This window comes from Ixodes scapularis, unplaced genomic scaffold, assembly GCF_016920785.2.
Source record: "Ixodes scapularis isolate PalLabHiFi unplaced genomic scaffold, ASM1692078v2 ptg001857l_1___fragment_3__unscaffolded, whole genome shotgun sequence".
Classification (NCBI taxonomy): domain Eukaryota; kingdom Metazoa; phylum Arthropoda; class Arachnida; order Ixodida; family Ixodidae; genus Ixodes; species Ixodes scapularis.
In genome coordinates, this window is record NW_024610201.1 from 240304 (window position 1) to 263407 (window position 23104).

Sequence of the window (23104 nt, forward strand, 5' to 3'; positions counted from 1 at the left end):
TTAGGTCGTATATCAGTAAGTGACCGTAAATGGATGTCCAAATCATTGTGGGAGCCGCCCGCTCCACTTCCCTGATTAGGCCCTATGGCCGCGGGAAAAGCACTCCGAGCTGTCCACCTGTCAGCCGGAGCGCCCCGTTTCGTCCCCCGGAGGAGCAGCCATCTTGCCTGCTTACCCTAGCGTCGCATACTTCCTCCCCCCCCCCCCCCCCCGTGCCCCCCTCCCCCCCTTGCGGGGACACGTGAAACGTCCCCCTGGCGGTTGGACCTTCTTGGGTCCGAGGCTGAGGCCGCCAGCAGAGAGGAAGAGAGAGGGGGGCCTTGCGCCCCGCTCGAGGGGACTGCTCGCGGGGACATCCAACTGTTCGGACGTGTGGCCCGGCCCTCCCTGACGGCCCACCTCCGAGCCGCTCTCAGGGAGGCACGACAAGGTAAGGTCTGTTCTTTCCTGGTCGCCCTTAGCGTGTTTCTTATCTGTATATGATTAACACGTAAAATAAACATCCGATTATCCCTTGCCTTCGGCGTGTCCGTGTGCTCCCTTTTGAGAGTCCCGGCTAACGGTTGCAGCCGACAGTCGAACCCGCCGCAGGGCTCAGCATGATACGCTGTGGAGTGGTAGGTTGAGCGGTCGGCCTCCTTGCCGGACGCATTCACCCCTTTGAGACCTCCACAATCTACAAAATATAAAATGAGAAAAAAAATGGCTAAGAGAGTAATTATATTTTTAGACAAAAAAAAAACAAAAAAACTCGTGATTTTGATTGACCGTGCATCGAAATGTCCGTGTACCAAAATGTCCGCGCACCAAAAAGTCCCACATCGAAATGTCCGTGCACCGAAAAGTCCCTGCACCGAAAAGGCCGCATGAAAACGCCTTACATCGAAACGCCCTACACCGAAATGCCCGGATCCCGTGGCGAAAATGCAGACCACAGGAAGCTTTACAACGAAATACGTTTTTAACCCCCCCCCCCTCTTTTTTTTCTTCTTATTTTATTGCTTCTTCACAAAATACGCTTTAGTCCTGAGGGACTCCCTCCTCCGTTTGGGAAAGGGGTGATAATTCGACGATTATGTTTGTGTCACTCGTTCGCAGTAATTCTCCGTTGATTTAACTTTGCACCCAAAATATAAACAAAATATGGAGGTGGTCGAAGCTTGAGGAAATATTTGAAAATGACGCTGATCTTTCTTCTCAGGTATCCCTCCCATACATAGTTCCAGTTCTGTGCAACGACGAATTAATAAGTCACATTTAGTACTTTCAATTCTTCACGGGGACAACTATCTGAGGCATTTCAACAAGAACGAAAACATGTTTAGGTACCTCAAGGATGCTTACGTGTAAAATAGGTCGTGCAAATATTTTTGTACTTTCAGTAAATTCCGCTAAAAACTAATCCCTGACGTTGATAACTTGCAAAAACACTAATACCCATTAGTTTTCTTCTCCGCGCGATGGCAGACACGGAAAAAATAAAAGCAAAGAAACAGCTACCCCCCCCCCTCAACTCGCAATTAGAATAAGACGCCCCGTGAACTGACGCTAATTAGATACATACGTCAGTGTTCAGGATAGTTATGCGCCGGGGGTGGCAAAGCATAGAGCATGGGCTGAGCGTCGGATGTTAGAGTTCGGCTATTCTCATCTTTAACTAAACACGACCCATTACCCAAATGCTTCCAGAGGCTGATTGTCATCAACCCGAGCACTCGACTCCGGCTCATGACAATCGAGCACGTTAGGGTGCAACGCGACCTGCGGTGCGAAGTCCTGATGTCATGTGACGTCACGGTGTCAACAACGCTAATAAATCTAGAGACGTTCTAAGTTTAAAACCATTTGACGCAGTGTGTCACGCGACTACGTCACATGACATTACGAGGCCACATGACGTGACATTGCTTCACAGCATATCTTGACGACCCCCCATGCGAAGGCCATAAGAGGGCGCCTCTCTGCTCTAGACCGGCCATAGCCCTTCATGAGTTGGCAAACCAGCACACGTCAAGTGGCATATGGCACTGCGAGCCGATCTGGCACTCGCACAACCGTAAAACGCCGAGATGCCCCACCCCCGAAAGACAGCCCACCCCAATTTTTGCTTGATTACCTATATTTTTTTTAAACACCAAAAGATAGCCCACATGTAGTAATAGTAGAGTGTAGGATCAATGATATAGCCTCGACGCAAATGCAGCTAGTTAGCTATGGCAGGATATAAGCGAACATTGCTGACTGCAAAGTAGTCATCTTTGCTTCGTTGCCCCTCGCCCGGATAAGAAGCTTGGAAGGGACACACGACCTAAAAATAGGATTTTTTTACTTTTCTTGATTGCACACCGAAAGGAAGCCCACTCCATATTTTCACCCACTTTGCTCTTGATTTTAGGTGGGCTATCTCCCGGGATATTACAGTAAGTCCTTTTCCGTAAATTTTATTTTAAACGCCCGCGAGATGATAAGGGGCAACGTGAACGTAATAAACAGTGAACAGTGAGCTATGTCAACAATTGAGACACATTTGGACTTATTATTGCCACCAATCTGACTCATTCATGAAATATTTTCTTCGAAGATGGCCATTAAGTCTAGTTTCTGTTTTGAGGGGGAACTAATCGAAAAATTTGAATAGCTTCTCTGGATTTGGGACACATCAAGACACGACTATCGCGATAGAATAAAGCAGGACAACTCCTGGATTACCATCGGCAACCTCTTACGTATTCATTTCTTAACTTTTGTTTGAGTGAGGTACATATTGTGAGTACGTCAGCTGGATCGCCGCGCGAGCGTAGTTCAGATTGTGACTGTGAATAGGTGACCAGAGATCAACAAGCTAGTTTGTGTGCACCGTTTCTTAAACGCGTGAAAACAGCGCATTAGCGCAATAACACCTGGACATGTGTTTCAATTCAAAGCGCTCTTATCCCTCCCTGTGTCTGCTCCCTCCCCCGTCATCTCACCAGGGTGGAGGAAGCTGTGCTTCGGAGACTGCGGGCTTGGGTGGCCATTACACCGGCTGTAACCTGCACATGGAGCTCTCCACCCGTCACACGACAGGCGACATGCCCCAAGTGTCCCCTAGACGCGACGGAAGCGGATGTGCATCACCTTATATGGACTTGTCCTGGTCTACAGACTGAGCGCACTCGCCTACTTATAGCTGCAGGTCTCCAACACAGTGCACCCACCAGCTACCATAAGTGGCTGCATAACAACCACTATCACAAAACATTGCTTCAATTCATCCATACCACAGGCCTTGTAGCATACATATAAGACATTTATGCCTAAAAGCAACCCCTACATAATAAAAAAAACTACTTTATTACTAACCAACTAGCCCAACTTTCTACTTCATTATTAACTAGCGACCTATTGCGTTGTCATGTGAATTGTCACGTCATTGTTGAATTGCTGTCGCTTGACACCTCCACTGACCAAGTTTTAACACGCACTAACATAAAAAAGCCTGTCCTGATAGAATAGTCGTTTTTGAGTTTTCCTGTACATCAAAGTGCTCATCATTATTTCATCAAGCACATAAAGATGCAAAAAAATTTAGTGCATTCTAGGTTAGCCATAGTAGTATTTGTAGACAAGTTCTTCTCTTCTACACGGGAGGGAGCCACCTCACCGAGAGAGAGCACGAGTATCGCGCAAGCGGCTTGGGACCGTTGACCAATGAGAGACACACACACGGCAAGCACTGTTACCTGCCATGTCTAGGCAAGCTCGTCGAACTCGAACTCAGTTCTCGGTCTTCTCAGTTGTATTAACTAATCGTTAATAAACGCTTTCATAACATGGTGTCAGAAACGGAACACGAAAACGCTCGCACGTGAAGTCAAGACCGATGTGAGTCGCACGGCGCAAGAGTTAAGGCAAGCGAAGACCAGCAGCGCAGAAAATGGCGGAAGACAGCGGCACCGCTACTACGCAGCAGTCGGGCAGGAGTTCGAACGTCCAACTTCCCATGCCGGGAGGGGTCTTCGCAAGTTTGCTGCCTCCTCCGAAGCCACTCGACATGTCCGGAGGCCTGGAGACATCCTGGAGAACATGGTGGGACGAATTTAAGTTGTTCTCAACCGCCACTGCTCTGAAGTCGCAAGACGCCGAAGTACAGGCCGCGACGTTCCTAGTCGTCGTAGGGGAAGACGCCAGGCGAGTCTACAAAACGTTCACGTTCGAAAACCCAGGTGACGAACTGCGCGTTGAGAAGATAGCGGAGCTTTTTGAAAAGCATTGCAAGCCAGCTATCAACGTGAGCTATAGGGACTTTGTATTCGGCACACGGAACCAGCATGACGGCGAACGATTCGATGACTGGCTTACTGAGCTGCGCACGCTGGCGAAGCAGTGCGATTTTGGCGAGCTACACGACCGCATGTTGCGAAGTCGAATGATTCTTGGAATGACCAACAAGCGACTGCAACAACGCCTCATCAACGACGATCCAACTTTGGAACAAGTGATTCAAAAGTGCCGCATGGAGGAACGTGGAGCCCTACAGTTCAAAGATATCCAAGCTGGAGCATCGCCTGCCGTTGTATATGGACTCAAGTCCGAGACATGCCCTCAATGTGGATACTCTACGCAGACAAGCGGAACATGTCCTGCCAAAGGTACGAAGTGTAAAAACTGTGGTCGGAGGGGACATTTCGCTCGAGTGTGTCGCGCGAAGAACAACTTACCGAAAAATAGAGCATCACCACGGAAGAATGTTCGCAATGTTGAACGATGCAAATCTCCAAGTTCCAGCTCCGAAGAAGAAAAGTTGGTTTGTGGTCTATCCAACAGTGTTGGTGATGAACAGTTCTGGAGAGCTGAAGTCAGAGTTGCAGGAAAGGCAGTTGACTGCAGGGTGGACACAGGAGCAAACTGTTCTGTTATGTCTGCAACGCAACTGCGACGAGTCACGAACCAGAAACCGCAAGCAGTCACTACGAAAATAGGTTCGTTCTTTGGCCATGTCAGCAAAGCGGAAGGCCGCATTATGCTGCCAGTCGCCCATGGCAACCAGAGTACCGACGTACAGTTCTACATCGTGAAACGGGAAGTACCCACAACGATAAGCGCTACCCCGTTGCGGAACGACTGAACCTGATCAAGCGAGTGGCGTCAGCGGAAAAGCACTGCAACCAGACAGTAAAAGAACACGAGGACGTCTTCCATGGACTTGGTGAAATCAAGGGTGTCAAGTATCACATGAAGCTCAAGCCAGATGCTCAGGGTGTTACGCAACAGCCACGTACAGTCCCAGTAGCCATCCGAGACCAGCTGAAAAGCCACCTGGATGACCTCGTGCTACAGAAGGTGATTGCACAAGTGACAGAACCAACAGAGTGGGTCCACCCAATCGTGGTTGTGAAAAAGAAGGACAAACTCCGACTGTGCATAGATCCACAAGAGCTCAACAAGGTTCTCATGCGAGAGAACTACTGCATGCCTACACTGGAGGACATAGCAGCACGACTGGAGGAAGCCAAGTTCTTCTCGACGCTCGACGCAGCCACGGGGCTTTGGCACATCAAGCTAGACACACCGAGTTTGTACCTCTGCACATTTGCAACACCGTTCGGGAGATACAGATTTCTCCGAATGCCTTTTGGCATATCGTCAGCTCCCGAGGTGTTCCAGAAGACTATGCACGTGGTGTTTGAAGGCCTCGACGGAGTTGAAATCATGGTCGATGACATTCTTATCTGGGGAAGGACGGAAGAGAAGCATGACCGTCGACTGCAAGCCGTGCTGCAGAGGTGTTGTGAGGTCAACCTTAGACTGAACAAAGAGAAATGAAAGTTCTCTCAAAGCCAGGTCAAGTACTTGGGACATATCTTGTCACCTGAGGGACTCTCGATTGACCCGACGAGGGTACAAGACATCCTTGCGCTCCCAAGACCATCAAATGTGGGGGAACTGAAGAGCTTCCTAGGAGTCGTGAACTACCCTGGCAAGTTCATCCCGCACATGTCCGACACAAGTGCACCGTTAAGGCAACTCTTGAAGAAAGAGGCGGCCTGGTCCTGGACAGAGGAGCACGATAAAAGCTTCACAGCACTTCGAACAGCGTTGACTGTTGCACCAACTCTGCGGTTCTACGACAAGAACAAACCAGTAACTCTGTCAGTGGATGCAAGTTCCAGAGGAACGGGTGCAGTGTTGTTTCAGGAGGGTCAGCCAGTAGCCTACTCATCGAGGTCCTTAAATGACGCCCAAAAGAACTATGCCCAGATCGAGAAGGAGCTGTTGGCGATTGTCCATGGATGCAGCCGATTTCATGACTACATTTTCGGGCAAACCGTTACCGTGGAGTCGGACCACAAGCCACAAGAGGCGATCTTCAGAAAACCTTTGAATCAATGTCCTCTCAGATTACAAAGGATGAGACTGACCCTACAAAAATATGACCTGCTGGTGAAGTACACTCCCGGTAAAGAGCTGTACATTGCAGACACGCTGTCAAGAAACCCTTCGAAGGAGGAAGAGTCGGAAGTCTTCGAGGTGAATGTCTTGGAGTGTCTCCCTTTAAGAGATGAAACACTGGAAGAATGTCGTCAAGCAATCAGCAGGGACAAGGATCTGAGTACCATGCTGCAGTATGCAAAGAGCCAGTGGCCGAGCAACAAAGAAGACATTCCAGGCCCGTTAAAGACATAATGGCCGTACAGGGATGAAATCCATGAGGAGGAGGGCTTACTCTTCAGGTCGAATAGACTCGTCATTCCAGAAGAGATGAAGAGCGCTATCTTGGCAAGGCTTCACAAAGCGCACAGCGGAGTAGAGAAGACGCTCCATCGTGCTAAAGAAGCTCTCTACTGGCCTGTAATGCAGAATGACATCAAGCAGGTGGTAGAAAATTGCAGTGTGTGCGAGGAACACAAGCCGAGGCAATAGAAGGAGCCACTAGTGAACCATCCAGTGCCAACCGCACCCTGGCAGATTGTTGGAGTGGACTTGTTTCAGCAGTCGGGACACCACTACATTGTGTTGGAGGACTATTACTCTTTTTTCTATGAAGTGCACCAGCTTCAAAGGTCCACTGCCAAGACGATAATCAAATGTTGCCTGGCAACGTTTACCGTGTATGGTCTACCTGTCAGGTTGGTTACTGACAATGGACCACCATTCAACAGCGCTGACTTCAAAGAGTTCTTGCAGCACCGAGGAATTTCACATGTGACATCCAGCCCGTATTATCCTCAGTCAAACGGGATGGCAGAGAGAGCAGTGCAGGAGTCGAAAAAACTCATGACCAAGTGCAGTTACGGAACGCCAGACTACTACGACGCCCTACTCGAATGGCGAAACACTCCCAGGGATGGAGTTCTAGGATCACCAGTTGAAAGGCTCATGAACAGACATACCAGGACGGAAATCCCTACACATCCATCTCTACTGCAAGGGACGAGCACAGACCCAAGCAAGGTACAACAGCGGCTGAGAGACAAACAACAAACTCACCAACGGTACTACAACAAAGGCGCCAAACCTCTACCTGAATTACACGCGGGAGAAGACGTCTACCTTCAAGATCAAGAACGAGGAACCTGGAAACCGGCTGTCATTGTTCATGACGACGAGGGCATACAGCGCAGAAGGAACAGCATCGCTCTTCGCAGGAGCCAGAGAGCGAAACAAAAACCAGCCCGCTACCGCGACACAAATTTTATTTATGAGTGAAAAAGGGAGATGTAGACAAGTTCTTCTCTTCTACACGGGAGGGAGCCACCTCACCGAGAGAGAGCACGAGTGTCGCGCAAGCGGCTTGGGACCGTTGACCAATGAGAGGCACACACACGGCAAGCACTGTTACCTGCCATGTCTAGGCAAGCTCGTCGAACTCGAACTCAGTTCTCGGTCTTCTCAGTTGTATTAACTAGTCGTTAATAAACGCTTTCATAACAGTATTGGCAGTCTATTTTAAGGTTGCCCATTGCAGCAAGCAGCTACACTTTTTTGTCTTAAATGTGTGGCATGCTGCAGCGTGCAACGGAAGTGTATAGTGAATACCTGTATAAATAAAACAAAACTGACAGGCATTTGTTTTCTTGGGACACAAGTGTGGGCATTGTTTGAGCTGAAGTACCTAATGAATCTGTGGTACCTTGAAGAGGTTATGAAAAACTTGAGCAACTATCATCATCATCATCATCATCATTTATTATCCTTGAAGGCCCTTACGGGCATTACACAAGGGAGTGGTACATTTGTTATTATTTTTCTTAATCGAACACTTCCGCACGCAATTTTAACACAATAGAAGAGAGAACTAGTCGGATAATGAAGAGATGAAAGTGGTTACAGAGGCGGCAAATTTATGTGTGTCAGTTATGGTAACAATGTCATTTGGTAGTATGTTCCAATCGTTTATTGCCAAAGGTAAAGTTGAATTACTGTATGAAGTAGTTGACAAAAAATGGGCCGCAACTTGCAGGAGTGGTCAAAGCGGGGAAAAATCTGCCACGGGGGTAAAAGCAGAGATTCACGAAGAGGCATGTTATAGTGAAAGATTCGGTGAAGGAGAGAGAGACGGGACACTCGGCGCCTCAATGAAAGCGTGTGAAGGTTAGCTGCTTCGCGCAATCCAGATATGCTCGTGAATGGTGAGTAATCAGAAAAAATAAAACGAAGAGCCCTGTTTTGGATGGATTCAAGTTTGTTAGATAGGTAAGATTGCCAAGGGCACCACACAGAAGAAGCGAATTCAAGCTTAGACCGAACCAAAGTTGAGTATGCTAATTGTTTTATCTCTGCTGTTGCGGGTTTCAGGTTTCGGCGCAAAAAACCGAGGGTACGGTTTGCGCTAGCTACTATATTGCTGATGTGAGACGTCCATGAAAGGTCGGATGTTAAATGAATACCGAGATATTTATATGAACTGCAAACGGTGATGGGGGACGCGTCAAAATGGTAAGAAAAAGGTTGAAGAACACGACGAGAAAAGGAAAGGGATTTACATTTGTCGAAATTGAGAGTCATCTGCCATTTATTGCACCATTGAATGACTTGTGAAATATCTGTTTGCAAGGTATGGTGATCGTCGAGCGAGAGAATGGGCCTGTAAATTACGCAGTCGTCTGCAAATAACCGAACTGATGAGGAGATGTGCTCATGAATATCATTGATGTAGATTAAAAAGAGTAAGGGCCCGAGTACACTACCCTGAGGGACGCCTGAGGTTACCGGGCACGAGGGGGATTTAGAGTTATTAATGGTGGTGTACTGGGTGCGGTTAGTCAAGAATTCGGATATCCAATTTACGATAGTGGGATGGATCTTAAATTCGTTAAGTTTTATTTTAAGACGTTGATGAGGGACCCTATCAAACGCTTTAGAAAAGTCGAGAAAAATGGCGTCAGTCTGAATGTTGGTATTAAAACCTGCGTGAATGTCATGAAGAAATGCCGTTAGTTGGGTTTCGCAAGAGTACGCTTTCCGAAAACCATGTTGGTGATTAAAAAGTAGGTTGTTATTTTCTAAATAATTGATTATATTGGAGTAAAGTACGTGTTCCATGAGCTTAGATGATACGCTAGTTAGGGAGATGGGCCGATAGTTTGTAATTAGGTGGCGGTCACCAGATTTGAACACAGGGGTTACGTTTCCAGTTTTCCAATCCCTCGGAATTTCAGAAAGTTTAATTGACTGGGAAAATATGTCACAAAGAAAAGCTGCGGAAATGTGTTTCGTGTTTATTAGAACCTTCGAATTGATTTGGTCATCCCCTGAGCTGGAAGACAGCTTCAAGTTCTCAATTGCTTTCAGGACGCCGGCATAGTCAAAAGTGATGGGCCCCATAGGAGTGTGCAATGACTGGCGTGGGACGGGAATATTACTCAGGTTTTCTTCTGTAAAGACAGAACTAAATAAGTTATTAAGTGAAAGAGCACTTTGGTGATCGGAAAGATTATGCCCGCTGTTGTCAGTGAATTGCAAGGGAGACGACGTAGAAGGATTAATAATCTTCCAAAATTTCTTTGGCTTGTTAACCAAAATGTTGGAGAGGTCCCGAGTATAGAATTTAGTTTTCGCTTCATTTATAGCTGTTTTGTATCCCGTTGCACAATCGTGGTATTTGTTCCAGGCTTCCAGTGTGTCGCAACACTTAGCCCGTCTATAAAGCCTTTTCTTTTTGTTGGAGTGCTTATGAATGGTTTTGTTATACCACGGATTGTTATTATCAGAGATGACACGAGTGAGTGGTATGAAAGACTCAATAAGTTGAATTAGTTTATCTTTGTACAGCGTCCAGTTAGCGTTGACAGATCTTTCCTCAAAACCGTGAGAGAACGTGTCGTAGAAGTGTTCCAGTTGCGAGTTGATAGAGCTATAGTCGGCACCCGCGTAATTCCGAATGAATTTAGTATAGCGTGATTTGTGAGGAGTGGTAAGGGAGAGTGTTAATTCGATAACAAGATGGTCACTAATGCCGGGTAAGTATGTAACGTTACTGATAAGGTCTGGCTCTTGCGTTAGGCACAAGTCCAGCACATTGCTGCAGATTTTGGTAGTTCTGGTTGGTTGAGTGATAACGTTGGAAAAATTGAAGTCAAGGCAAAGGTCTACAAAAGCATCGGAAAAAGCACTGCCGGAGGAGAGGGCAGTCCAATCAATGTCTGGGAAACCAGGTAAAAAGCACATGAGCAAGCTTACAAATGTTAAACACAGAGTACATTCTAAACATAATTTATTACCTCTGAACCAGACTTAGTGCATGTTGAAAAAATTATCCGGTTCCCACATTAAGGAACAGCCAAACCTCACCCACAACAATACAGAAAACAAATAACCAACCCAGTGAAATCATATAGGTAAAAAAATAGCAAGATTTTTATTACTTGTACCATGGTGACTCGAACTAAGAGGAGTCTTCTTTCCTTTTGTTATGGCCTAGAACGTTTCTTTAAAATGTAAATGCCTTAATTTGTAAATATTTGATTTCTTGACTGCAGAGTGCAGTGCAGAAGAGTGCAAGCAGGCATGGCAGGCCATACAAACCAGGTATGGTCGAGAGTCCAGGAATTGCACAAGCCTAAGCGGAGCTGGCCGGGACAAGATTCGGCAGTCAAGCTGGACACTGTGGAGCTTTCTCAGCTTCCTCAGGCACCAGATCCATCCCAGAAGGTACTATGCATATTAAATTATTAGACTACACATAAATTATAATTATTTTTTTGTGTAACATGCTCATACTTCCTATCAGCTCAAAAAATTTACGAATGGCAACAGCAAAAATATCTAGTGGTGGCTCCAGGACCACAGAGACAACCGGGGGATCATCAGCAGAGACACCCAGAGGCAAGTTTCCTTTCAGGCAACATTCTGCTCTTTGTACGCCCTACGCCAGACCTCTAGTGCTAATTAGTCCCGCCGAAATCGGAAGACGCGCGGAGGAGTGCGAGAGAGTAGGCCAGCGTGGTGGCGTACTCTCCCCGACACGATGCGGAACAACCAGGCTCAAAGTCAGACGACTGCCCGGAACGTCCGCGGCTTACGCCTTCTCAAGGGAAGCCAGTGGCTCCCACAATCCCCCCTTTCTCCCCAGCGTGTTGCGATGTGCATGTTTCTGTCGGCAAAGGTACGTGGAGAGATCATTGCATACGACTGTGAACATCCTCTCATGAACGTCACCACCATCTCGCCCGAAGGCATCGTCAGTTGTCCCACATTCTCTCCTAGGCTGAAAAACGAGAACCGCACTATCCAGCTCGTGCAAATGAGAAAGTGCAAAACAGTGGCGTACAACCAGTGTCTAGTAGCAGTGTTGCAGACGATCAGTTATTGTGGTGTGGACTCTCACTCTAGTATCGTAGCTAACGGTGTATCAAGCTACGTCGCATGTTTCTGAAGAGAGTTGTAATGCACACTGAACAACAGGAATGTATCAGTTTAAGACAGGGCCAGTGAACCGTGAGCACAGAGCAAATTCGACTGCAACATCTGGGGTCACTCTACTCAGTGCAGTTGATGCGACAGGAACCTGTGCTGGGGGTTCGTATTCCTACAGAGAGCTCCAGTACCATAGCGTGGTTGTGCAGGCACAACTGACAATCACTCATCGAAATGGGAAGGCAACCGTGGATCGGACGAGAGGGGAAGTGAGGTTCCCAACGGGATACCGCTGCGCACTACACAGAGGCCAGTGTGTGGACCCTGAAGACGGACACACGTTCTGGGCAAGGAACCCGGTTGTCAGCGAGTGCTATGGGTCACAGCTTGACGTGCTCTTTGAGGGACTGGTCGAGTTCCTCATACCGGACCACAACGCAGAGAGGCCTTCAGCGCTAACTGTTGTAGTAGTACAGGAAAAGAGCATGTCATTCTATGTCATTAGTGAAACCCTTAGAGGTCTGTTGACAGCGCGGATATGTTGCAGATCATGTTAAATTGTTCATCATCGAGAAGACCCGCGGAATCGGTTTTACGCTCAATAAAACTGGCCTCCAAACCGAAAATGTAGATCTCATGTCGTACATCAACGCTAAATTTGTATATGTAGAAAGGCACATTCAGGAACAAATGAAGCTGATGTACAAACACATAATTTGATAGCATTATAACACAGAGACCAAGGTGTTAAGAAACTTACTAGTACTAGAAAGCATATCAGGACCCAGAGTTTGCTTACGCGTACAAAAAAGGACACAGATACACGGCGGTCACCACGGGCGTGGTGGTGCACCTACTTCAGTGTCCACCGGTAGAGGTTGTTCTAAGGAAAACAAACCGACGCTACCACAAGCTCGCTGTCAAATATAACAAGTCAATGTATGCAAGTCTGAAAAACCGAATAATGACACACTTTGGTAAAGAAGTGACTGTAATCCCCTTACACCAACGTTGTACAGCCTTGCTGGCAGATGGTATGCCCTAAACCCTGCCCCATTAATGCATCAAGCCCCACGCTGGGCCTCATTTTGTGGGGAGAGGGGATCACATACCTTTACGTCTGGGGACCGTTGCTCATAGGGGAATCCGATGCCCGTCCAACCACAGGGCCGACGGCTACCAGCGAGGGTGGTCGCCCTGCTGGGTTTGCGTACGCCATGCCAACGATGATCCCAGTATCCACAAGCGTTTATTGAGAACCGCAGCGACAAGAAGCTGCTGTCAAGCGAGCCGTGGACACAGAGTGGCTGCAGCGCCAGCCTACCTGAGAGCCAAAGGGGTAATGAAGTCCGTTCTCCTCGTGTTTCCTGCGGTGGACAGCATGTGCTCGGCATACTTGAGTACAGCCAACGGTATGTTTCCATTTGCTCACTGCAAAAGTTGGATCGAGTGGCTGGAGTGTCTGCTGCAGCGACTGTGAACAACGAAGGTGATGGCATTGTGTATTGCAACCCAATCTGGGAATATTTCTTAAAAATCCCACCGGTGACTAATGCACGATGCATGAAGCACAAGGCAATCCTCAAAACTCCAACGGGCACAACGACCACCTTAGCATCCCATCTAAAGAATCACCCGGACGCACATAAGACCTACATGAGAGAGCGTCTAGCAAGCGGAACTACCATCAAGCTCAAGTGCGGGAGTATGCCGAGTCAGCTGTCGGTAGCCGACACCTTCAAGCCAAAAATGAAACCAAAGGCACCAAGAGCAAAGCACATGACGAAGATGATTGGTAACTTCACCGGTCGCGGAATGCACCCATACACTGTCGTTGAAGAGGGAGGTTTCATCGACATGGTGGCATTTGCAATGCCAGACTACAGCGTGCCGTCGCGGATGACTTTCTCACGAGCAGTTATACCGGACCTCTACGAGTCAGAAAAAGGGAAGCGAAGAGAGCTGCAGGAAATTTTCCGCAGAGGTGCGGAGTGTTATTCCATTGCAACGGATGGCTGGATATCGCGCGCCAAAGACAGATATGTCTGTGTGACTGTTTACGTGATGGACTAAAACTTCTTACAGCATGTGTGCGCTTTGGCATGTACGGAAATTATCAATTTTCACACGGCCAATAGCCTGGTACCGTTGATTGGGAGCGTCATCGAGGAGTGGGAGCTTCCAGCATCAGGTGCCTCACCGGTGCTACTATATTTTTGACACAAGTGAATCCGAACCACAGCAAAACTCCCCTTTGCCCAGGGTACCGTCCTAGGTCATACTGTTCTGCTGCAGCCGAGGATCCATTGTAATCATGGATGGTATTACTTGTACAAGAACCACGATGGCCAATGCTAGGTTGTGGTGCTTACCCTGTCTCCCCCTTTTTGGATGTCATCTTTTCGTGCACCGTGTATTTTTAGCTTCCAACAGATACCTCTAAAGCAGTCTTGGGTACTATCGCAATACTTGTATCATCACAATATTTTCACTTGTCCTTTTTTTGTAACTTTCAACTGTAAAGTCGTACATTTCTTTTAAGTACCGTATTTTCCGGTCTACAAGTCGCACTGTTGTATACACCAACTCATGTTTACAAACAAACCGAAACGCCCCAAGCGGACGCCACCGGCGCCGCGCATGCGCGATGGGGGTGTGGTCAAGAAGCTCGCCGTCGCCCATAAACAAACCATTGGAATGCGACGTAGTCGGCGTCTGTGCGAGTCCGCCTGCTCTTTTTCGCGTTCGAATTGTTGATTCTACGTCTTCCTGGCAATGTCCGACTACTTGAGCGGCGTCAGCGAAATTACCGAGGCTCGTTACACCGCAAAACTTCGCGTGAATAATGTGACATGTGGCGATTGATTCTGCGTGGACGCCGCAGTATGTACGCTACAGCCTGATTCGTATGATGAGATTTCGTTCGCAATTTTCAGTCGCGACGCCGCTTAGGCCGCAAAAGCGTGAACCGTAGCTTAGATGGTCGACGTTGATACTGAAAATCGCAAGCTGAATCGGACCAATTGAAGTAGGCATAACAACTTGGTGATGGTCACTGGTAACAATAATCAACATCTCCTTGTATCTACTGTTTACATCGAGCCTGCTTACCAACCTTCAAACTTTAGTCTTCCGAGGCCTGAGCTTACTTCTTACCGCAAGTACTGCACCAACATTTGGTCTACGGGCCGGCGTCGTCTAAGAGAGCAGACGACAAGCCGAAACGTTTGAAAGAGAAGACGACAGTTCGAACGATCCGGCCGCCGTTTGAAATTGAAGACGCACTGAACGTAGCCTGCACGTGGTTCGCACAACTCTACAGTTTTCTGGCGTTCATGTTGGAACAAAACAAATAAATCTCATGACCACAAGTATCCGTGAATTCAATCCAAAGTGCTTCCCGCCCAAGCAATCGTAGTCCGACGACGTCTGCTTTTCCCTTTTCACGGCACATATCCAGATTCTCGGACGAACCGAGCACATGAAAACTGACCTTCAAACCTTTCTCGACACTTTTGGTACGGCCCCAGTCGCGGCGTTTTGACAAGAAGGCAGGTTTTTGTCTTCTTCCTTTCAAAACAACGCAGGAATACACGTCTGGCATGGGGACTTCTGCCCACAGCCCCAGACCGGAAGTGCGACCGACACGCCACCACCGCGCCGTGACGTCACAGAGATGAGTTTGTGTATAAGTCGCACTTCCGTATATCGAGCCATTTTTACAAAAAAGTTTATATATCAGTCGCACCTTTGTATAAGTCGCACCTCTTTGCATGGTTTACGCTTTTCTTTTTACGCTGATCGGTACCGCGAGACCGGAATTTCTCATTGGTAATCAGCTGGTTCATACGTACTGTACCGTTTGACGCCTGATGATGTTTAGATTAGCGAGAAATGCCTAGAGCACGGCACTCTCTGGCAGGGGCAGTCAGGATATTCGGAACTGAAGGACGCAAAATGAGCTGGCCAGCTTTACTCAAGCGTACGCATGCTGAGCAAACGAAAGTTTAACGTGCCAGAAACCTGTCAACAGTGGCTAGGCTTAGTGGGCGGCCCACTAAGCCTAGCCAGGGAGACAATACGAACGTATTACCTTGAAGTGTTATTGGAGTGAGGCAAGATATGGAACCATGACTGAATTAGGCTACGTCAACAAAACTTTTATTATCACTGCCACACTGTCCAGTCAATAAAGCCATTGAATTCCTTGCTTTCCGAGTCACTTTGGAAGAGTGCGGCGATCACTGGATCTAACGCGATGGGCTCTTCGTCGTCGTCAGGCCCGCTGCTGTAGTCGCTTTCAGCGGCACCTCTCAGGTGCAGATTCAATGAGACCGGCTTTTCTGAAACCGGTGGCTATAGTCCCTATGGAGACGGAGTTCCAGGCTTCACTGACCCACTCGGCCACCTCGCCCAATGACGCGTGCCTCATGCACCCAGTTTTCGTGAAACTTTGGTCACCTGCTTGTCATCCAGGTTTCCCACAAACGCCGCAGGACAGCTTTGAAGCTGCAGTTCACGGAAATGTTTAGTGGCTGCAGCATCTTCGTCATGCCGCCAGGAATTATGACCGGGATGCAGTTCTTCGCTTTGATGTTGGTCTTGACCAAATCGGTCATGTGCGCCCTCATGCTGTCCATAACTAGAAGGCCCTCATTCGTGTGAAAGAATCCGTCCGGTCGCCGTGGGGAGCATTTCTCCAGCCAGAGCCCCATCATCTGTCCATCCAGCCTTTCACGTTACATTGGATGACGACTCCGGGCGGAAAACTGTTTTTAGGCATAGTCTTTTTCTTAAAAATAATCATGGGCGGCAATTTGGTGCCATCAGCGCAGAAGCCAACACGACGGTAAAATCCGATTTCTCGCGGCCGATTGTTCTTACACTGACAGTCTTTTCGCTCTTCTTGGCCACGGTCCTGCCCATCAGGATATCAAAAGTCAGAGGGACTTCGTCCATGTTGACAATTTGGTTAGGCCTAACATCATGGGTTTGAATTTGTTCCCTGACGAATGCCTGGAAACTCGCCGTCTTTTCCTTGAAATCATCTGGAGGTTTCTGGCAGACTGTTGTGCGGGCTCTGATAGCTAGCTGGTGCCGTCTCATGAAGCGGAAGCACCAAGACGGCCCTCCGACAAAGTCAACCACGTTCATATCTTTTGGCAATGTTTGTGCCTTCAGCCGTAGCAGTGTATGACCACGTGGAAAAGAATTTATCTCAAACACTTATCTGTGCCATGGTATTGTAATTTATCCTGAGGGTGCAGCCAAATTTTGGATTGCTTTTGCAACAATATTGGGGAAAATATTTATTTATTGAAAGATTGACAGACGAAGACTAATATTTGTCGGGACCCAGATTATGTTTCTTCACGTCTTCCCGGTGTTTTGATAGTTGTTTCAAACAAAAATGAGAAGGAAGGAAGGCAAGATAATCATTGCGTCGACTTTATTGCTCTTTTTGTTCATTCAGTTTTGTTCAGCCCACGAGAAAGTTTTGCCTCGGTTGTATGGAAAAGGCTGAACTCCATTTGTGTCCGCAGAGAAACATCGCCATTTTTAACTGTAACTTTTGATTGAGCCAAGCATTTTTTCCAAAATTTCACAAAACAAAATGATAAATTACAGTACCCTAGCCGCCCAAAACAATTTTTATTTTTCTTGTTCTATAGATTTGTTTTAATTGACCCACAAAGTATACATAGCTTCTCACAAATAGCAGATGTTAGATCCGTATTAAATGTCTGTACTTGAATCACTGCTAAGCTGACGGGGCAGTGAAAGCTACGTACTCTGTCTCTAGATCAGTCAGTTACCTGCCGCTCAGTGCCTGATGCATTCTATGCCCGTACCTACCCGGAGAGTATGACCACGTTGTATGCGTGCAACCTTTCATTCATTGTTCCTACGAGCATGTAGCTTCTACCGCCCTGTCAGCCTAGCAGTGAACGTACTACTCATTTGCTTGAGAGCTTGACCATTCATTTTTAAGGTTGGGACTCAATTTGTTGTGCAGGTGCTTTGGACGTGCATTTTGAGCATGCTGTTTGTTGCCCACGAAGCCTTACTATTGCCTATAGAATTTTTGTCATCTCTTTCACATTTCGGCACGAGTATATCATGTCCGTATATCATATTCCTCTCAAGACGACATCTGAAAGGCAAAGTGGAAGTACCTGAGGGATAACTATGCCAAGGAGGTGGCCAAGGTGGCAGGAACAGAGCCCAGTATCTGTGGAACCTCAGACGTCTACAAGTTAAAGGGGATCTGCTTTGGCAGCTTGAGCTTCCTGACTGGCACCTCCACTGTTCCGCAAAGTTATACTTTTCATATTTCCCATTGGTTACCGTATATCGCATCGTCATGCAGTTTACTTAGTATGCAGCTACAAGGTTTTTTCTGTCAATTACGCAAGTCAGAGGCTGCAGGAACGTAAGCAAAGCCAGTCCAGCACTCAAATTGGAGGTAAGATAGCATAGAATGTATTTTAACGTCTCCTCATCAGTATGTTAGTGTGTTTATAGTCACGTTTCCATGTGCCAATCACAAGTGATCATGTGCGATGAAACTCTTCTAATGAATTCTATGAGTGCCTCCATCATGCAGCCAGGCATCTGGATATACCACAGGTGCAACCAAGCCAACTGATGACCAAGATCCTCTGGTGACTATTTGCCCGTCTTTACTTTCTTTTTGGTCTTTCAGAATGAGCATAGACTGTAACTTACAAAAGCTATTTGTTTTCGTTTTTTGCGTGTGTTCCTCTATGCAGTGCTTCCACCTAGTGGCACTTCCTTTGACTTTACAGCTGCTTCATTTCATAAAGCTGACAGCACCACCCTGCCCCCCCTCTCCCCTCCCCCCTTGATGCATTTTTAATGACCCTTATCTCTTCAATACTGAGCACACTGCCTAACCACCTAGATGAGGGGTCATCTCGTGGCACAGTGTAAACCCTCTGCCCAAGTGCAGTCGCTGGGCCGAACAGAAGATTTTTTTTTTGGTCTGTGTATTTTGTACAAGGAAAGCCATCGTAGCTTTCCGATTTTAATTTGGTTTGACATTAGTGGTTGATATTTCACTTCAAACTTGAACCTGGTATCCTCGCGGATGAAAAAGCTTTAAAGCTTTATCTCAACTATTCCGACAGCGCAGTATACTTCATTTCAGCATAACCTTGAAAAAGGTTAGAGCTGCATCCCTCACAAGGCAGTCGGAGCAACTGAGTGAGGTATGTGACAGCCCTTTGCAAGAGGATTGCAACCTCGAACAGTATACTTTTGCATGTCTCGCTCCTACAGTCATTAGCTGGCCAGGCCATTCATTTAACTGTTTTGCAAAGTTATGTTGAAACGGATTGTAGCGAGTCAAATCACTCAATTTTCTTGTTGCAAAGACACCGCTAACAAAAACTCTTTAAACTCACAGTATTATGTGATTTGAGGAAGGAGGACTCGAACATCTGTATTTTTCAGAAATAAGATCAGACAGACTTCTGGCAAGTTCAAGATTTTTATTCAGCGGAGCTTGCTCATCTTTAAGTAGATTATGAGATGGAGGACTCGTTCGCAGTGTTTTTTCATGAGGAGTAAGAGGACTCATTCAGTTAATTTTAGGGGTGTGCGAATACCGAATAGTAGTTTTCGAATCGAATACCCAATCGAATCAAGAAAAAAAAGCCGAATATCGAATCGAATATCGAATAGTGATTTTATTTGTAGGAATTTTTCAAAGTGTGCTGCGAATGAGATTATTATATGGGCAGAGTATGCACCTGTTGCAGAATATGCATCTTGTGCAGAACAAAAGCTAAAATGTAAAAAGAATTCTGGTGAAAAAAAAAATAAATAAATAAAAGCAGTTGCTGTTGGATGTTTGGCACTAAAGATCCAATTTTATGGCACAAATATAATCTATCTTCCCTAAACGTCACACAAAAACCAAAGTTACAGCCACGCATGTCTTTTTTAAGCCGAACCTAACACCGCGACTTTTTTTTAGAAATGTTTGCATATCTCAGAAAAGGGGTATTTTGCGATATTTGGTTTTCATTATAAGGAAGAAAAAGGGCACCCGGGATTTTATTTCACGGAAATAAACAGATAGGTGTTCAATCTTAGTAAACAGGCTTAAACAATATAATCTGAAGTAAGAAAAAAAAAGCGTGGTTAGGTGGCGCAAGACACCGTTCAACTGCCGCTATGCATCTATTTTTCCGTCTATCTATCCTGTTTTAGAGAGCCTTGATTTAAAAGAGGGAGCAAGCGAAACTGAAACCACGGAGATGGCTCCAGTGCAGATTGGTCGTAAGTGCGCATGTGTTGTGTTGTCGCGAGGAAAAGGGCGAGCAAACAGAAGGGTGACGACGCCTGCTCTCCCTGCCCTGCCTGCCCGATCCCGATCGACGCTTTCGTTTTTTCGTCACCGTCTCGCAGTTCGTAATTCAAACGCGGCTATCGAACGGTTCGAAACCCTCTCAAATCTAGGCACACTATTTTCCCGTTCCGTTCCGTTCCGAATCAGAATTTGCGGCTTGAGGTTCCAAAAGAACGACGACGATAACTCGGCTGGTTTTATCGGCGTGTTTAACGTGGCTTTCTCTCTGTGATCGTGCAGTCGCCGATTTCTGTGAGCGCGGCAGGTGTGTTTTACATCGGTGTTTCAATTTGAAACGAAGGGCTTAACTCGTGAAAAGAATTAGGCATGGCAACAATTCCTCTCTGGAAGCGGCGCAAACGGGATGTTTCGGTTGTGATTCAAGGGTAGATTGCTTTGCGATTATGAGTAAATCTGCATGCTATAAAGATTGTGGCGTTCGTTACTTTTCTTTTTTCTAACCTGTGTGTTAAATTTTTGTGGAATGGTAGGACCAAGAGCTGTTTTTCACATGGTTTGTCTAACATCACGGCGCTTACATCGGGGGGGAAAACGGCTTTTTTTGTCAGCTTCGCGGCGATTGCGCGTCTTTGCCCGAATATATTGAATATTCGAGTGACCGAATACTAGGAATTCGATTCGCGAATCGAATTATTCTGGAACTTTCTATTTGATTCAAATTCGTATATTCGAGTATTCGCACACCCCTAGTTAATTTTTACATTGGCTTCCCATGTTGGCGTTTTCGAACCTAAAGAGTACACTGATGCTCGCAGTGTAAACGGATGTTTTTGAGGATAAAGCAGACATATTCACATATGCTTTTGCAAATGACGGATCAAAGAGCTCTACACCTCTGCGTGGCTTTTAATTAGTACATTCAACTTTCCTGTTTGCATCTTGGCAAAAAAAATTGACAACTAATATGTGTATTGAGAAGGTGCTCAAGTGTTATGTAGGCTAGATTTTAGAAATCAGTGCAGTGCTAAACAATTTAAGCCTAAATAACCTTTTCTTCACAACTGCAGATAATTTTAAGTGTGCACCAGCATATCCCAAAGACACACACACACACTTGTTCCCCATCTGGCCCGACCCCACATTAACTTCGCGTCTCCTCGGCCAGCTGCTTCAAAGGGTTGCTGATCTAGAGTGCTTGGCTTTTATTGACAGTGGCAAATGCGTTTCCAGGACCCACCTTCGCCCTTCCAGGACTCAGCTGTTTCCTTGGCTGCACAGCGTGGACTAGAGACAGAGAGTACACATTCACCAAGCCCAACCCCTGCAGATATGAAGGAAGTGACCGAGTTGCCTGCTGCGCCTCAACCTGCTGGTGTTCAGCCAGTAAAGCGAAAGACGTCCATGGATAGTGGAAACACACCAATAGAGCAGGTCCTGAGGGCAGCCGCTGCTAACCCGAGGTTCTCAGACTGCCCTCCAGAGCACACGGACAAGATAGCAGAGTCCCCGGCACAAAACCGTTCGTTCATGCAGCGAATGGTTGTTGACAGGCGCCGGCATTTCATCCGTCAGATAAGGGGCCTAGCACATGATGAGCTAGTAGTTGGCTGCACAGCATGGATCAGAGAGTACACATCCACCAAGCCCAACCCCTGCAGATGTGAAGGAAGTGACCCAGCCCCCTGCTGCTCCCCGACATGTGCCTCGGCCTGCTGGTGTTCGGCCAGTAAAGTGAAAGAGGTCCATGGATGGTGGAAACACACCAGTGGAGCAGGTCCTGAGAGCAGCCGCTGCTAACCCGAGGTTCTCAGACTGCCCTCCAGAGCACACGGACAAGATAGCAGAGTCCCTGGCACACAACCGCTCGTTCATGCAGCGAATGGTTGTTGACAGGCGCCGGCATTTCATCCGTCAGATAAGGGGCCTAGCACATGATGAGCTAGTAGTTGGCTGCACAGCATGGATCAGAGAGTACACATCCACCAAGCCCAACCCCTGCAGATGTGAAGGAAGTGACCCAGCCCCCTGCTGCTCCCCGACATGTGCCTCGGCCTGCTGGTGTTCGGCCAGTAAAGTGAAAGAGGTCCATGGATGGTGGAAACACACCAGTGGAGCAGGTCCTGAGAGCAGCCGCTGCTAACCCGAGGTTCTCAGACTGCCCTCCAGAGCACACGGACAAGATAGCAGAGTCCCTGGCACACAACCGCTCGTTCATGCAGCGAATGGTTGTTGACACGCGCCGGCATTTCATCCGTCAGATAAGGGGCCTAGCACATGATGAGCTAGTAGTTGGCTGCACAGCATGGATCAGAGAGCACACATCCACCAAGCCCAACCCCTGCAGATGTGAAGGAAGTGACCCAACCCCCTGCTGCTCCCAGACATGTGCCTCGGCCTGCTGGTATTCGGCCAGTAAAGTGAAAGAGGTCCATGGATGCTGGAAACACACCAGTGGAGCAGGTCCTGAGAGCAGCCACTGCTAACCCGGGGTTCTCAGACTGCCCTCCAGAGCACACGGACAAGATAGCAGAGTCCCTGGCACACAACCGTTCGTTCATGCAGCGAATGGTTGTTGACAGGCGCCGGCATTTCATCCGTCAGATAAGGGGCCTAGCACATGATGAGCTAGTAGTTGGCTGCACAGCATGGATCAGAAAGTACACATCCACCAAGCCCAACCCCTGCAGATGTGAAGGAAGTGACCCAACCCCCTGCTGCTCCCCGACATGTGCCTCGGCCTGCTGGTGTTCGGCCAGTAAAGTGAAAGAGGTCCATGGATGGTGGAAACACACCAGTGGAGCAGGTCCTGAGAGCAGCCGCTGCTAACCCGAGGTTCTCAGACTGCCCTCCAGAGCACACGGACAAGATACCAGAGTCCCTGGCACACAACCGTTCGTTCATGCAGCGAATGGTTGTTGACAGGCGCCG

At 47.5% G+C, this 23104-nt stretch overlaps 1 protein-coding gene and 1 pseudogene across 1 annotated transcript; both read left to right on the forward strand.

Moving 5' to 3' along the window:
• The first annotated feature begins 213 nt into the window (after positions 1 to 213).
• Positions 214 to 22526, forward strand: LOC120838306. Its single transcript, XM_042288327.1, has 7 exons — positions 214 to 430; positions 2973 to 3175; positions 10962 to 11133; positions 18469 to 18503; positions 19010 to 19070; positions 21407 to 21715; positions 22521 to 22526. Exons 3-7 carry the CDS (start codon positions 10990 to 10992, stop codon positions 22524 to 22526), a joined length of 555 nt encoding a protein of 184 aa, XP_042144261.1. The 5' UTR covers positions 214 to 430; positions 2973 to 3175; positions 10962 to 10989.
• On the forward strand, positions 3917 to 5508 carry LOC115325100 (annotated as a pseudogene).
• Positions 22527 to 23104: the final 578 nt, after the last annotated feature.